At 39.4% G+C, this 17,554-nt stretch overlaps 2 protein-coding genes across 4 annotated transcripts; both read right to left on the bottom strand.

Annotated features, from left to right (window-relative positions):
• Positions 1 to 2,353: 2,353 nt before the first annotated feature.
• On the bottom strand, positions 2,354 to 6,993 carry LOC139938443 (tetratricopeptide repeat protein 22-like). 2 transcript variants are annotated; one of them, XM_071933973.1, is made up of 2 exons: positions 6,857 to 6,993; positions 2,354 to 5,027 (listed from the first exon to the last, which is right to left on the bottom strand). In XM_071933973.1, exon 2 carries the CDS (start codon positions 4,973 to 4,975, stop codon positions 2,354 to 2,356), a length of 2,622 nt encoding a protein of 873 aa, XP_071790074.1. In that variant the 5' UTR covers positions 4,976 to 5,027; positions 6,857 to 6,993. The 2 variants fall into 2 exon arrangements, with proteins under 2 accessions (XP_071790074.1, XP_071790075.1); XM_071933974.1 differs by lacking the exon at positions 6,857 to 6,993 and adding an exon at positions 6,221 to 6,234.
• A 1,045-nt stretch (positions 6,994 to 8,038) lies between these two features.
• Positions 8,039 to 17,361, bottom strand: LOC139938933 (tetratricopeptide repeat protein 22-like). 2 transcript variants are annotated; one of them, XR_011786239.1, is made up of 3 exons: positions 17,210 to 17,361; positions 10,442 to 13,357; positions 8,039 to 10,407 (listed from the first exon to the last, which is right to left on the bottom strand). XR_011786239.1 is itself a non-coding variant. In XM_071934607.1 (2 exons), exon 2 carries the CDS (start codon positions 13,337 to 13,339, stop codon positions 11,012 to 11,014), a length of 2,328 nt encoding a protein of 775 aa, XP_071790708.1. In that variant the 5' UTR covers positions 13,340 to 13,357; positions 17,210 to 17,361; the 3' UTR covers positions 8,039 to 11,011. The 2 variants fall into 2 exon arrangements, 1 of the variants encoding a protein (XP_071790708.1); XM_071934607.1 differs by having other exon boundaries at positions 8,039 to 13,357.
• Between the last annotated feature and the right edge of the window lie 193 nt (positions 17,362 to 17,554).

Genomic DNA, 17,554 nt, shown 5'->3' with positions numbered 1-17,554 from the left:
CTGTTACAGACGCTTTTAATAGACCAACTCGTCCGATCCAAGGCAACGTGTTCCTTTAATATCTGCAGTAACGTTAAATGTTTAAAGCCATTATACACTTTCGGTAAACAGTATTGCCCAAGTCCCACACTTCGTGTATCACAACTTATATATAAAATAATAAAGCTGTGAAAATTTAGGCTCAACCCACTCTTGTTTCGGCACGTTTCGCCGTGTCATGACATGTGTTTAAAATAAATCCGTCATTCTCGCTTACGAGAATTGATATTGTTTAAATGTTTTCTCAAAAAGTAAAGCATTACATGGACTAATAATTCAGGAGAAGTCTTTCACCATTACGTTCTGTAAACCCTGTAAATTAATTGTAAATCTGTGATTTTTTTTCTTCTTGTCTATACCGAAAGTGTAAGGGCTTTAAACGTTTTCATCTTGACAACTACTTCTGTTTTGAAATGTATATTGTTTAGTATTAGATAATGCTGTGCAAACATTTGTTGATACTCTAGTTTCTCAATCATTTTCCCCAACAATAACTAAACCAACATGAATAACAAATGACTTAATGAATCATTCTGCCGGTGTTTTGGAAACCAACATAAGTGACCATTTACCAGTATTTTTGATTGTTGGTAGCTCGAATAATAATGTGACAAACAGACAGAAATTTAAAAAGCGTCTAATTAACGATTATAATACTCAACAGTTTATCCAACAATTAAATACAACTGATTGGAAAACAATAATTTCTCAAAACAATGTGAACGATACGTATAATAATTTCTTAGACCAAATGAAATGCTGGTGCCCGTGACCATACGGCTCCATTATTTTGTAAGATTACTACAAATTATTGACCTTTACCAACTACATTTGGGTAAATTTATGTATAAAGCTATGAATAACGCATTGCCAAGTTGCATTAAATCACTTTTCACACTAACTTCAAACATCCATTCTCACTATACTCGTAGCACTGCCAAGAAAAAACTGTTCGTTTCCCACCAGAGAACAACAGTATACCAAAATAGTCTTGTTCAACGTAGCATTATGTTTTGGAGTTATTTGAGTTACTCAATTAAATCTTCAATCACTCTTCCTGCATTCACAAGAAAATGAAAAAAAAAAAAACTTCTTGATGCTTATTCGTAGGTTTGAAGTATATTGTTAACTTACTCACATATACTGTATTAGCCTCTGTCGTGTATTCTGTTTGTCTAGTCTGTCGTGTGTTTTCTGTCTTCTGTGTAGTATTTTATGTTTTTTGTCTGTCCATAGGTTAAGGCACAAAAGCCTCTGCTTCATTCTAACCTAATTGTTGTCCTACTTTTAAAGCTTCCTAATAAATAACTATCTAAATCATTGTAAACTTTCATATCCTAAGATACTAAGTAATACTTTAAACTACTCATAGTTTGAATATAATTATAAAACTTTGTAAAATGTGTAAGTGTACATGTAGGGCAGCAATGGTACATGTAGGGCAGCAATTGAATAAATGTGTGCAAATACAGTATTCATTGTTTGTTAAAATACAACATTACAGCGGCTTAAAGCCGAAATGTATAGTTTACCAAAAAAACGTCAATATGGTTTTATGTTTTTATATTATTTATTTCGACCCAACTGTACCTCATTACCTGTCCGAACCGGAAGTTCAACTGATTTGTAAATTGATATCACCGCATAAATGTCAAACCGGAAGTATAACTGAACAATACATACATGTATATTGCCGTGTACTACTTCATCATAAACAAAATTATCATAAGGTTATAATATTTTACTAAATTTCAGTTTTAATATTTTGCTGCTTACGACAAAACCCGAAACATAGTTTATGTGCTATCAAACTAAACAATCAGAATGAATATTTGTCTTCTACCGAAGAATGCTGTAAGCTCCAAAGGACTACCTCTCACAAATTGGAAGGCTAAATAATTTATGCGCAAACTAATATTCATACCCTTTACAAAAGTGAGCAGTGCTCACCCAAGCATGAATTTTTTTCGGACTTTTAGGTGTCATGTAGTTGAGTCCATGGGCTATCCACACATCTAAACTTTTCCCCCAATAATCATATATTTTTTATTCGGCAGCCATTTCAAAAGCGTAAATATTTTTTAGACACCCCGAGCACTGGCATCAAAACGTTTGCAGACACTCTTTTGTATGGTTACCACCAATCAAATTTCTATTTGAATAATGTTCAAGCCAAATTCCTGTAAATGTTTCAGTATCTTTTGGATCAAATCTTCGAAATCTTCCACATAGGGGAACAAAATACAGGCACACTCACTGCTTCTTGTGTTCCAGTTTACCACACAACCGGTATATCCTAACTTTCTTAGGGGCATCATTGTTTCAGTCCTTGTCCCATATTATAGCTAGGGGCCCCCTTCGTGTTTTTAATGGACTGCGCCAGCCTATTCCAATCTACTCTCTCAGCACTGGCATTAAAACTTGTCATGACGCTTAGTTCATCAGGTACCGATAATCCATCCCTTTCTATTGGAATAACATTCATCTCACCACATTCCTTTTTTAATTTGAGTATATGTTGAACTAAGTACTGCCCATCTTTAAAATCTTCCCCATGGAGGACCAAGATACAGGCACACTGCTTCATCAGATCGAGTTTAACCGAATATAAGTAAGACCCCAGGTCTGCATCTTTTTTATACGTGCATCCCCTTAAGTCTCGCACAGTCATTAACTCATGGAGAAGGGTGTCCTCTACCCATTTTTCGTCACTCTCTCCGTGTGCAACATAGAAATCATACAAGAACTTTTTATCTTTTTCAGGACTCACCGCGCCTGATGGAGACCCAGCAGGTGGCTGAGATTGTGCTCCCGGTTCTTTGACATCCTGACCTGATGAGACCCTGATCTCCATGCCCCCAAATCCACTCACCAGTGACGCTATACCTCTCTCCTCCTCCTCATGGGTGTCTGACCCTTCAGACTGGGAAGCTGCCAACCTGACATCACTTCTGCTGCCGGGAGGCTCCTGACCTGATGAGACATTCGTGCACCTGATTCCACTCAGTGGCGCTATACCTTCATCTTCCTCCGGGGTGTTTGTTCCCCCAACCACTGCCGTCGACCCCACATCATTCCTGTTTCCACGAATCTCTGGTGGCTCTGATGAAGGTGACTTGAACCGATCCATTAGGTTCACCTTCGATGAAGCTTTTAGCCGATGTGGTTGGGTTGGATTTGCCCCTACGTGCTCAATGGTTCCTTGCTGACTCGGTGGTGTGTTTGACCATACTTTCTCAAGGGTCCCACCTTGTCTTTTCGGTGGTGTTAACGGAGATGGGGGCTCCTTGGACTCCAGTACGTACAAAAGTCCCTCATTGTCGACAATCTTCACACAAAACTCTGTGAATAACCGTAATTCATTTATGTACTCATTTCGCAAGCGGCCAAAACAATGGCTTATTAGCTTACCCCCTCCGTATTTATTTATCGCTTTCCTCAAAGAATCTGCCATCTCTTGAAAAATGTCATCTTCTGGTTTGCTCTTCATTAGACAAAGGTAGCTACGAAACAGCTCATGATAGTAACCTGTGAAAGTAGTGACATCAGGCTCATGATGTACCGCCATTTGGTGACAACGTATTGCCTCCCGATACTCGCCTACGTCAAAGAAGATCCGACCGCGGGACCGGCTGATATTTTTGAGGACCTGTGTTTGATCGTTACATTCCTCGGCTTGGGCGAGTAAATCGAGAGCCTTTTCGATACACTTACGCTGTGATGGATCCCCCGCTGGATAATGTTTCACTTTGTGGCAACAGACATCAGCTAATGCCATCAGATTCCACGAAGTGTTGCGGAATGCAATCGCTTTCTCAAGGTCAGCGCTTGCCATTTCCAGAAGCTCAAGTTTCGGCGGGGTACATCGTGTGCTGTCTTCCTCTGACTTCCTAAGTTTCCACTGGTAGCTTTTCAAACGGATCGTTGCCCTCGTGCTGAAAGCGTAGAAATTGTAGTCGCTGTCATCCAGGCTGATCGATCTATCCAGCAAATCGAGCGCCCTCTTGGTACATGTGTCTCTTTTCAAAGAATACACGAAGTTTGCATAGCGAGCTAAAAGTCTTGGGTTATCGGGACTTATCTCCATTGCTTTCTTCATACATTCCTCTGGATCAGACTCGATGTAATGTCTCAATTCTTTCAATTGATCAAGGCTGTGGCTCAGATGTTTTGTAAGGTTTATCCGACGAAATATGTCGGCCATGTTACGCCAGCTTTCCCACTGATACTCGGGGTCGCCAGGACTCCTTTGAGTTATTCCGTAAAATAGTTGCACAGATTCTTCCAAATAGTCTTGAGTCTTTTTCCGATCCTCCTTATATGTGAAGGAAGTAAAGAGTTTGTTGGCGTTTTTAGCGATCATAAACTCCCAGAAGTCTCGTTCCGGTGTGTCAACAGCTTCACCTGCACATACGAGCGCCTGCTTGAAGATCTGATTGGATTGCTGGTATCTCTCGTTACTAGCATCATCTGTGTGAATGTCAGCTGCAGCGAACATGTAAGCCTGCTCAGCTAGACATCTCGACCTTGCTTTAATAACGGTTTGATCTGCTGGGTCTAAAACTTGGACACTGGCGGCGCCCTCCGCAGCGTGAACATTCCAACCTTCAAGTTGACTTTGGAAGATCTTGGCTTCGTTCATTCTGTAAAGTTTAGTCAACACGTGTTGCATATTGGCCATCGCGTTCAGATTATCTGGGTCCTTTTGAAGAGCAGCGCGAAAGTCTTCCAGTGCATCGTCGAAGCGTTTGAGACTGAACTTCAGCACACCAAGGAGGTTTAGTATGGCGATCTCTTCAGGTCTGTCTAGCCGTGATTTCAAGTCATGTTCGACATCCAGAAGTTTCCTTTGAACAGCAACTGTGTCGATGTTCTTGTCATTGATTGGAAGAGGCAAGTCAAAAAGTCCCGGAGAAACCTGTGCGTGAGCTTCCATGATTGTGTCGAGATGACAAGACTCAATATGGATTAAATACGGGCACACAAGTCTGGATAGACAACAAATATAAAGAAACGATTAGACCCCAAGGTTTAGTTTGTCACACGAAAAAATAAGTATTTTGTTAAAAAGGGGGGGGGGGTATGTAAGTGAAGGAGAAACAATTATTATATTGCTTGCTGAAGCAACATGTATTCTTTTCCGGCGCAACATGTTCAATATTTGTATTGTCGAAGACCAGTATCCACACTTGATGTGACCCAAAGTGCATCACATCGTACCTGACATAACAAACAGTAAATTAATGCAGCTTGTAAGGGGTAAAATAATAAGTGTTTTCAAACATCGATGTTTGGTTACGCGAGATCAAAGTAAATAATTGTTTTATTTATTATTATTAAGAAAAACAAGATATCGGTTTTAAAGGCAGTGGACACTATTGGTAATTACTCAAAATAATTATTAGCATAAAACCTTTCTTGGTGACGAGTAGGTGGGAGAGGTGGGTGGTATACAACATTGTGAGAAACGGCTCCCTTGGAAGTGCCATAGTTTTCGAGAAAGAAGTAATTTTCCACGAATTTGATTTCGAGACCTCGGATTTAGAACTTGAGGTCTCGAAATCAACCATCTAAACGCACACAACTTCGTGTGACAAGGGTGTTTCTTCTTTCATTATCTCGCAACTTTGATGACCGATTGAGCTCAAATTTTCACAGGTTTGTTATTTTATGTATATGTTTAGATACACTAAGTGACAAGACTGGTCTTTGACAATTACCAATAGTGTCCACTGTCTTTAAGGTACAGCCGGTTTTCATGAAACTTTCAACGACTTGTTTTCGTTTTATTCAAAATCTACTCGATACAAATATCAAACAAAATCAATTGTGTAGTGAGTACATTTTAGTGTTCTTTTTTTCCCCCGAAAATGATCAAACAATTTTTAAAATTAACAAATATGTTTGTTATGTCACCCAGCATTAACATAAAAAAAAATCTTAGGACACCGTTGAGGACACTTTTTAAAAAGTCATTAAAATTTCCCAGACAAAATATAGAACCAATCTGGCTGCCAGTTCAGCGGCCATTTTCGACCCATATTAGGCACTGTGACGACGACATTAAAAAGTCCTTGTCCTGCCAAGGGAAAAGGAGTAATTCATTATCTAAAATACACACTGATATTTCACCAAATCGCCATGAAATTCGTTCAAATGTTTCTTTTACAATTAGTCTCACCTGGAACAGCTAGATACTGATGTAAGGTTCCAGTGACGACACCAAGTTCGAACAAACTATTTATTGGAACAAGAAAATTAAAAGACTGTATTTGTCATTATTGGTTTTCTTTTGAGCCATTGGTAAAAGAAAAAATACATAGACATGTGGTCAAATAAAAGATAAACTGTGTTGCGAAGCAATTCACCGTTGAAAGGCGCCCTCATGCGGTCAAAAATACGTTCAATTATTTATTTAAGCAGATTGATTTTTCTTGTTCTATTAAAAACCTGAACCGTACATGTCTTTAAGCAGCAACACTCAAAGACATGAACTTAAATTTGCCAATTTCACACTTTATTCGTTAATAATAATTAATTGCAATTAATCCTGTTTACTTGTTATCTAGGTATTCGTGAGCCTGAACTTGGTTGTGCATCTTCATTTTCACTGTACATCCCAAACTACACCACAACCCATAAACCACAAAATTGAAACTATAGATCGAGTATCGACTGTTATGAGATGACACAAACTCAATGGATTTAAAATTTAATTTAGGCCAAATGGGCCGTAGTGTAGCGCTAGTGGTCCCAAACTACAACACTAAACAAACAACTAGATTGTGAACATTTTTACCTAGCAGAACACACTTACCTCTGCGTGTAGAATATCCAACCACTGTCCTCCTGACTGTCCAATCTTCTCAAAAAGCAACTGCTTAGTGACTAGCCTCACCAATTTGAGACTATCCTGCTGTAATACACAAAACGAACCGACTGGTTTTTCCGGAAATAGAACCGCAAGATCCAAAAAAGAAAGGTGTTGGAGTTGGAATTTATGATTACATCATGAGCTATTTTCGTATCAACTGCAGTTAAACTTGTCAAAGTCTCTCAATGCAATTGTGTGCAACACGTTCACCCAGTACCAAGTTCATGAAGCGTGTAAGCCAGAACATCTGACGTCTCACTTCGAGGCTCGTGAATGAAAAGAGAGTGGCCTCGAGCCTGCGCCACGCGAATGTACCGCCGTTGATCATGATCAAGCATTTGTTTTGCAGTCAAATTCTTCATACACGTTTACATTATAAAACATCATTATGGATGTTGTATCCAATGTTATCACTGGTTCTGTACAGCACATACCTGTTCTTCAGGGACCAGTCTAGAAGTGTAAGCATGTACGGTTTCTGCTCACATAGTGCCCATAGACCTTATCGCAAATACCAATGCGCAAGCGCAGACTGTTGAATGAGGTGCATTGTGGGATAGATATGAATCAAATTTTGCTGCCAGCTAGACCACAATGCACCTAATTCCAACCTTTACGCGCGCGCCCCAGTATTTGCGAAAAGGTCTATTGTCAGGACCAGACTCGCTTGTTGGAATCTACATTGTTGTTACAATTAATGCTTCATATTATTTCATTGTTTTTATGTTTTGTACAGCGCCCGTAGAGGCAGAATCTGTACTTTTATATCACTGCTTTCAAGTGCACACAGTTTGTAGGCAAATGCATTTTTTTTTAACCATGTTCATTTTGCTTATAAAGTTAATCATGTTTTTGCTTTCGTGAACAAGTTTCTGCTTAGTAAAGCCATGCCAATCGCTTATTTGGCTTTCTGTGAATATTTTAAGCAAATGCAATGAGTACCGAAAGAACCGAGTATAACGTGCCGACACACTTGGTGTAAGGGTAAAAACAAAATTAATATTCTTAATGCCAGATGCAAATTTTATATCTAATGAATTACGTAAGGCTGTTCTGGGATGTTGTACTTCTTTTATTATTATTTTTTATTTATTTTAAATTTATAATATACATGTATATGGTGTGCATCCTCTATATAGTGACGACTCCAAAGTCACCGATGTTGTTAATCTACTCAGAGTTTGGACGTTTATATTTTATTTTTTTAACTTAATTTTAACATTTTCAAACGAATTTGTTGAAACATTTTAATGAATTTTTTTTAAAGAAAGTAGTTCAAATAATGGTAGGTGAACCTTATGCAAATTTAAATTTTCCTTTTTATTCAAACCATGTTATCTTCAGAGCCCATTGTCTCACTCAAATGCTATGGTGATTAAATCAAATTAATTGTAATTCACAGATCGTTGCTTCCTTACTTACTCACAGGTATTAAAGGCACCACTAATGGTAATTGTCAAATACCAGTTTTCTCACTTGATGTATGTCAACATATATGCATAAAATAATAAACCTGTGAAAATTTGAACTCAATTGGTCGTCGAAGTTGCTAGATAAATGGAAGAAAAACACCCTTGTCGCAATAAGTTGTGTGCTTTCCAAACAGTTGCCTGATTTCGGGACCTCCAAATCTATCTCTATGAGGTCTCGAAATCAAATTCGTGGAAAATTAATCCTTTCTCGAAAACTACGTCACTTCAGAGGGAGCCGTTTCACACAATGTTTTATACTATCAACAGCTCTCCATAGCTTGTTACCAAGTAATATTTATGCTAACAACTATTTTGAGTGCCATTAAGTGATCTGCCAACGTGGTATGACAAGGAATGAGACACGATCCACCGCTGAACAAAGACGAAAATTACAACAAAAACCTAATCCATACCATGACGTCTGACATATAAAATATAAATCACCTGTAACTATAGTTTACTTCTTACACGATTATGAATAGCACATTTACAGGCAAAGCAATATTTACGAAGAACCCAGAAATGTAAAGTCAAACAGCTCTTTGTTGCAGCCACTTTGTGAACATCCTTTGTTCTGTACAAAAGGAAATAGTACGTAAAACACTGTGTGGACGTGTGGAAGTCCACATAATGGTTTAAAGACTATGGACACTATTGGTAATTGTCAAAGACCAGTCTTTTCACTTGGTGTATCTCAACATATGCATATAATATAATAAACCTGTGAAAATTTGAGCTCGATTGGTCGTCGGAGTTGCGAAACAACTATGAAATAAAAAAAACACCCTTGTCACACGAAGTTGTGTGCTTTCAGATGCTTGATTTCGAGACCTCAAATTCTGAACTTGAGGTCTCGAAACCAAATTCGTGGAAAATTACTTCTTTCTCGAAAACTATGGCACTTCAGAGGGAGCCGTTACTCACAATGTTTTATACCATCAACCTCTCCCCATTACTCGTTACCAAGTGAGGTTTTATGCCAATAAAATTATTTTGAGTAATTACTAAACGTGTCCCTTGCCTTTAAGTCCCTACATGTGGACCTTTGTTTTGTTATCAGGTCCATACGTACAGCGATAAAGCTTTGCTAAAGCTTCGTACAGCGATAAAACAGGAGCATAAATAGACTTGATTTGGTATAAACCTAAATAGGCCTAGTCAATCTGGGCTCTACAAACTGTGCAAGAAAATGTGTATAGAAAGTTGCACCTGAACGCTGAGGGCACATTTGGTATCCTACATTATTATTTCATTAATTTGTTTTTCTCTCTTCTTTTTTTTTTCGATGAGAAATTGTTACCGATATCGGTCCGTAAAGGATCACTTCCAGTGAAAGATTTGTTCTTGAGAACACAGTGTTTGAATATGCTCTCCCAACCAACAAATAGCTGTCAAATCTACACAGACTAAAACATAGCAAGGACACAGTTTCAAATTTCTAGAAATAAAATAACGAAACAAACAAACTCACCAGTGGTGATTATTACGTATAATAGCCCGATATATAAAATGAATAACGCCCCAGCCACACTCACGAACACAAACCGGGTTATACATACAGGTTTGGGGCAACATTGGGTCCGGGTACACTGAGTAACAGAGTTTTTGCTTGGGAAAATAACATATCGGTTGCGTTACCTTAGCTTACAACATAACACAACATAAGTTCTGCAGTTTATGTTTTCCCAAACGTTTTATTTACAAACAGTTTTATTTCAAGGTACTGCACACTTTTGGTAAAGCACTGAACAGTGTAAGTTTGGTTTTCTTTCATTATTATCTCGCAAATTCGACGACCGACTGAGCTCAAATTTTCACAGGTTTGTTATTTTATAGGCATATGTTGAGAGACACCAAGTTACCAATACCAATAGTGTCCAGCGTCTTTAAACGAATTGGACACCTTTAATATTCCTTGTCAAAGAGCAGTATTCTCACTTATTTGTATCATGCATAAATAACAAATCTTTGAAAATGTTGACTCAATTGGTCATCGAAGTTGCAAGAATGACAGAAAACACCCTTGTTGCACAATTATTTGTGTGCTTTTAGATACCTTAAAAGGCATCAGGAGGCCTGAAGTATTTTGTTAAGTGAGAAATTTCCTCATTCTCAAAATTTGCCGTTTTTCAGAGAAAGCAATTTCTCATACATGAAAATACCACCAACACCTCTCCTTTGCTTGTTTTATACCAAGTACGTTGTTATGCCAACCATTACTTTAAGATACCAATTGTGTTGGAAAGGGAAAGTACAAAATAACGATCCACACCAAACATGCCTAGAGTTTCTGTGACTTTCCTCTTACTTTGCAATTTTGTGGGATCCAATTTGTTGTTAAATAAAATATTGCGGACCTTGTTAGTTTAGAACTTAAAAGGAAAACCACACCATGTTGAGGCATAATGGTGTCGATCAATATATTCTACTTTTAAAACATATTTCCAACCATACTCATTTCACCACAAGCGTTTTTTATCGGCCAAAGGGCCAAATCCTGGGCAACATCTCCCTCCTAGTTCGAGGACAACAAGTCAATCATATTATTCTTTATAGTCCACCTGTTCAACTTTATTCCAGAAAGTCATTTTATTTTGGTCATCGTTGATTACTCTGTGCGTCTGTTTCATGCGTAAACCTGCTGTTCGATGGCATTTGCCAATTTATCCCAGTCAACTGCACCGATCGCTTCAAATGTGTTGAAGATATTAACCTCAACCGGAACCTTAGAGTTATCTCGTAGGATCGGTATTATGTATCGAGGATTCTCCCGGTCCTTTCTCATCTCCAGTGCGTGAATCATTGAGTGCTCACACTCCTTTTGAAAGTCCTCGTTGATGACCAACAATATGCTGGCACATTTAGTCATCATTTCAATTTCATTAGAGATCTTAAATGTTCCGGGGACAGAATCCCTGTCTTGAATATAACCTTTCAATTTCCTTACAGCTTCCAGTTCGTTCAATAGATCGTAAGACACCCAACCAGTCTGGTTTTCCGGGTATATCACGCAGAAGTCGTTTTCAAACTGTTGGATTCTTGCTTCGTCTGGTGCCTTCCTGATAGGCTGTTTTTGCTCTTGTGGTAGCTCTTTGAAGCTCATGCGTGCTACCTCGCTTTCGAGAGACTTCACTTCTTTCTCTGACCTGGTGTCCTCTGCAACAGCAGGGACACTAACAGCACTACCTTCAGCAGCAGCTGCAGCAGTTGTGGCAGCAGCACCATCAGCAGCAATGCCAGCAGCAGACGCTTCCGCTTGCTCGACACGCCATGCTCTGGAAGATGGAAGTGTCCTGACCCAAGCCAGGTGAAGTTTACTCTCTTTTCTTGTGGCAGTCGTTCCAGATACAGTCCTTGCCTGGAGTAATCGAACAACATCATGGTATTCCTTCGTGTACTTCGTGCAGTACTCTTCAATTAACAAAAGCTCTCTGTTGTGATGTTGCCCCAACTGTCCAATGCAGAACTTGCCCATCTTAAAGCTCCCGTATTTCACAAGAGCTTCTTTCAAGAAAAAGGCTGTCTCTGCAATAATAGAACGATCATCAAGCTCTTCATCCTGTAGAATATTCAGGTATACATCAAACAGCTCATTGAAATTACCAGTGTATTTGCTGTTTGAAGGTTCACAGTCAATCGCTTGTTTGAAGCAAGCTATCGCAGAGCGTTTCTCGCCAATGTCAAAAAGACAGCGACCTCTGATACTGTACAGTTCCTTTTGCATATATCCATCTTGACAATCTGATGCCCTTGTCAACTGCAGGAGAGCCTTCTCAACTAGGTTTCTAATCTCATTGTCCTGTTGGGTGTGGTTCCGTGCAAGGAGGTAGTATACTTCTCCGAGATGCATCAAGTCCCAAGGAGTGACATGCATGGACATTGCTTTCTTTAAGTCACTTTTAGCAACTTGGAGGGTGTTCCTCAAGAAGGCCAACTCTGCACTGTCTTGCGTCTTAGGCTTCTGCTGTGACATACGATGCTTGTAGAACTTTGTGGTGAGCATGGCCCGTGTAGTAAATGCATAAAAGTTAAACTCTGTACTATCTAAATTGATAGATTGCTCCAACAACTCAAGTGGCTTCTGAATTTCTCTATTTAGTGAGTACAGGAAGTTAGCGTAGCGGGCAAGTAGTCTTGGGTTATTGGGTGTGATCTCCATTGCCTTCTGCATACATTTCTCTGGGTTCTCCTGAAACTCTTTAAGGCCTGGAGCTATCTCTGTTTTGGCAATTTTTCTGATTTTCAATACCCTAAAAATGTCTGCTAAATGACGCCAACTGTCCCATTGAAGTTCTGAGTCTTCTGGAATCATCCGAGTTATTTTGAAGAAATATGTTACGGCATCATCGATATACCCACCTGCCTCAGGGTCGTTTTCATACCACAGCCGATCAAAAAGTGTATGCTGAGCAATCGCCATATTGAAAATCCAGTCATGATACTCTGCTGGCTTCACATCACCACCGGCCAGCGTCAGTGCCTCGCGGTAAAGTTGGTTTGATTGTTTGTACCTTTTCGCGCCCTTAGTATCGCTGTGGACATCGAAGGCATAAGCATACGCATGTTCAGCCACACATCGGGCTTTCAGGCAGTTAAGGGCCACAGGATCTTTGGAGTGAATAAGTCGAGTCCACTCATCCTTGGCATCTTGTGCCTCGGACAATCGGAAAAGCTTCTCCAACACGTACTGTAAATTAGCCAAGGCGTTCAGATTCTCCGGATCTTTGTTAAGAACTTGGTGAAAGTAGACTAGAGAATCCTCGTAGCGTCGAAGCCTTGTGGTTAGAATACCCTGTAGGTTGAGGATGGCTAGCTCCTCGGGGCGGCCAACTCTGACTTGCTGGAATTGACTGAGGACTCTGATCTTCGTCTCTACAGCTGCTTTGTCGATGTTGATGTCTTTATTGATGGGAAGTGGGAGCATAAAATGCCCCGGAATAATTACCGACGCCATAACGGACACCAAACTAACCTGCCGATGAAATAAAAATAAAGATAACACCACACTGACAATAAATGTCTATGTCAAACCATCGCCCCAAAAACGTTGTTTAAAATGTCAACGTTAACCATGGTTCTGTTACCACAAAATGTGTGACAACATTTCATCCACTATATTAAAATATTGCAAAACCTATTTTTGACAAATATTTTAACAATGCGCTATGGAGGACGGAAAGTGGACATCTGCTTTTCTGGTATCAGAAATGCAGAAAAGCAGATTTTATGGTTGTTTTACATGAATTTTTCTCCTTTTCTACTTTTCTGCTACCAGAAAAGCAGATTGAACGTTTTGTGAAAACGCATTTTCTACGTTTCTACTTTTCTGTTACCAGAGAAGCAGGTTTTACCTTTTCTCCTGATGCTGGCGGACGAAAAGTGGCCATTTGCATGTCTGCTACCAGAATAGTAGAAAAGCAGATTTAACGTTTTGTGAAAATGCCATTTTCTATTTCTTTGCTTTTCTGTCACCTGAAAAGCAGATTTTACTCTGGCGGACGAAAAGTGGCCATTTGCTTTTCTGCTATCAGAATATTAGAAAAGCAGATTTAATGTTTGTGAAAATGCAATTTTCTATTTCTCTGCTTTTCCGCCACCTGAAAAGCAGATTTTACTCGGGCGGACGAAAAGTGGCCATCTCCTTTTCTCCTTTCAGATACCGGAAAATCACATTTTACCTAGGCAGTAGGTGGCCGAAAAGTGGCCATTTGCTTTTTTCGTTCAAGGGACCGCCCGTGAATGTTTCAGTTTATTGAACAAGTCCAAACGTGTCACCTGTTTCATTTGACTCGGGAAACTGTACGACTGACCGTGTTTTTTGTAAGGAAAGAATCCTTGAAGTATATTTTGGATGGTAGCCGTGAAACCTCCGCCAGAGTATTTCCTTTGAGATGCCGCGCCGCCTGCGCGGTCATCACAAAAGTAGGCCATACTTCTTCCAGTATCGACTGACTGACGTGATTGGTTCCCCAACACAAACACAAACACAGTTCGGCGTCGTGCATTGTGCGCATTTTATGGTTCACGTTCACTGGCCGTCCTTTGAAAGCGAAAAAGCAAATGGCCACTTTTCGGCCACCTACTGCCTAGGTAAAATATGATTTTCCGGTCGGTATCTGAAACAAGAAAAGGAGATGGCCACTTTTCGGCCGCCCAAGTAAAATCTGCTTTTCAGGTGGCTGAAAAGCAGAGAAATAGAAAACTTAATTTTCACAAACGTTCTGCTTTTCTACTATTCTTGTAGCAGGAAAGCAAATGACCACAGTTTCGGCCGCCAGAGTAAAATCTGTTTTTCAGGTGGCAGAAAAGCAGAGAAATAAAATATTGCATTTTCACAAAACGTTAAATCTGCTTTTCTACTATTCTGGTAGCAGAAAAGCAAATGACCACTTTTCGTCCGCAAGCATTAGGAGAAAAAGTAAAACCTGCTTTTCTGGTAACAGAAAAGTGGAAACGTAGAAAATGCAATTTCACAAAACGTTCAATCTGCTTTTCAGGTAGCAGAAACGTAGAAAAGGAGAACATTTCTCATATAGAAAACATAAAATCTGCTTTTCTGCTATTCCGATACCAGGAAAGCAGATGGCCACTTTCCGTCCTCCATAAATGCGCGATAATTAATGTACGACATTTTGTCCTTCACATGAAATCTCATGCTGGTCTCAACGTCGCCACGGATCGGAATTCCAAACGTGGAGACCAGCAGTTCCGCAAACCACAACCAAAAATAAACATCTGCCAACCATCCAAATATCCAACGGAAAATGTCTATGAATATACTACAAACAATTTTTACATCATACCGCACACAATAAATCATTGTCATTTGACGGGCGGAACCTGCGTCACATGTCATACTTCATTTGTTTTATTGACATCTGCCGCGCGCAACGCGCAAGAGTGAGTGACGTTCACAAAATAAATATTATGAGTAATTTATTGGTAATTATAGGATGCCGACGACAATTCACAGCGATTCTGAATTTCCCCGCCCGACAAAACTTTGCCACAATGGACAAGGTTCGTGTAGGAGTCTGGTTTTTGTCTGGTTGTTTGCGGAGTGGACATGTTTATGTTTCTGTTTCGTGTTGACAGGGGGAAAAATCAAATGACAATGGTTTACATGATGGTATAAAACAAATGTTGATTGCATTTCGTTCATGCACAATTATCGTTAGAATGATATAATGTGAAATATGGGCAATTCCATTTCTCTCGGCTTCGCCTCGTAAAATTGAATAGTCTAGATTTATCTCGTGAATCTTGTTATGCGACAATTCACTCCCATGCAACCCCTGTATTTTTTTATTATAATGATTGACACCAAAAGATTTTCGTCAAAAGAGCATTATCGAGGTGTGCCGGGCACAATTCTTTTTTTTGTACTTTCAAAAGGTTTCCTTGTGTTATTTCTTTTTGGTAGGATTCTCTATTTTCTTTAAATTGAAAAAGAAAAACATTCCCCCATTGAAAAGCACTACGACAGTGGCCATTTTTATGTAAAGGAAAAAATTGCTGCCGGGCGAAATACGAATATGGTGGTTACGAGCTGAGACGTGCACCATGTTCCCATACATGCGATTTGAATCCCCAAATGACAGACCATATGAAGAGATTTTCATTCCCTTCCTGTCCACAATTTTTGTCTTCTGTACATCAAGATTGTCACCCTCAAATATTGTCCCGGTGTTTCTTTTAAAGATTTCCATTTTTGTAAAAAAACACGTCAGTGGAAACCATAGAGCTATATGTCGGAAACAGATAATCCCGCCCATTATACTGTCCACCATTTGGGGAATTTACAAATCACAAACAAATGACTGGTGTTATAAGACGGCGCGCATTATAAAGTGTTCCGCGGTAGTGTGCTGCCAGGGTCAATATTGTGTTGCTCAACCTAATGCTAAATCATTTTTAGGCAAAAATATTATAAATCAAAGTACAATAACAGTCACGTGTGGAAGATTCGGCCAAATACAGTGTGATCATTTTCAACAATCAGCGGGATCATTTGACCAGACACAAGCCAAAATGTACACAATAAAAGCACAGAATAAAAAATATGAACAGATTATCACGAAAGCAAACACAAGAAATAAAAGATGAAGAAACACAAAGATTTTAAACCCTCTATAAACATCTTTAAAAAGGGCCTCTTGGACGACAGACCACCATTTGGCCAGTGGTTTTTATACTGCTAAGTATTCGATTGCGTAGATCTTTCAACTATGGTAGATTCGGTGTACTATAGGCACCCTCAGAAATACTGAGAAACGATTCCTGCATGAATTGTTTTCACTGATTCCTGCATGAATTGTTTTCACTGATTCCTGCGTGAATTACTTTCACTGATTCCTGCGTGAATTGTTTTCTCTGATTCCTGCGTGAATTGTTTTCTCTGATTCAATTCAATGTTTTAGGGGTGAAACATTTTAATAATGGCTGTACAAAGGATTGTCGTATACATACAAAGGAAAGATCGAAACATGCCAATGAAGTCGACTGGGGTGTAAACCATGGGAAGGCATATGACTATAGCTGTGTCACGTCACATAATACATCACATTCCAAACAAGAAAGACAATTTTAATTTTGTAAACGAGACGCCCGATGCCATACCAGGGTGTGTATCTTGGGAAATCGAATGTCCAGAGCGTTCTCGTGTAATGTTTAGCCTTTGACAAAAAGCAATGGTTAAATTTATGGTTAAAATAATTAGATTAGGGATGAGTGTGTCCTCACTGAATGGGATCGTGATGACCTGTCCGAGTGGAAAAAAAATTGCCGGAATATATATAGGCCGCTATATAACAGTAACACTTACCTCTTCCTCTATAATCCAAGCCACGAACAGGACGAATATTCAGGCTCGGTAATTCTGTTGAAATCCACCTCCATGAAAGATCAACACAGATATTTTGTACTGAAATGATCGCTTCGTGTGCATGAAAGCGGTACATAATCATGCACCCAGTGTTGCTCATTCCTGGGATTTCCCACTTCGTGTGTGCGCGCTTAGCCTATAGATTGAATGACCTTTGTACCCATAGTCTTTCTCGTGTCTACACAAAATAAATATATGTTTCACGTAATCCGACTGCGCTATAAAACAATCGAGCAGAACATCAAATTTATTTCGATTGAAAACTATACCTCTCAAACAGGATGT

The sequence above is a fragment of the Asterias amurensis genome, chromosome 6 (assembly GCF_032118995.1).
Source record: "Asterias amurensis chromosome 6, ASM3211899v1".
Classification (NCBI taxonomy): Eukaryota; Metazoa; Echinodermata; class Asteroidea; order Forcipulatida; family Asteriidae; genus Asterias; species Asterias amurensis.
The sequence above is the reverse complement of the archived record's forward strand: the minus strand, read 5'-3'. Positions and strand labels throughout refer to the sequence as shown.

Bases quoted from the DNA above. Each gene is read 5' to 3' on its own strand.
- LOC139938443 (XM_071933973.1), bottom strand. From the start codon at position 4,975: ATGGAAGCTCACGCACAGGTTTCTCCGGGACTTTTTGACTTGCCTCTT.
- LOC139938933 (XM_071934607.1), bottom strand. From the start codon at position 13,339: ATGGCGTCGGTAATTATTCCGGGGCATTTTATGCTCCCACTTCCCATC.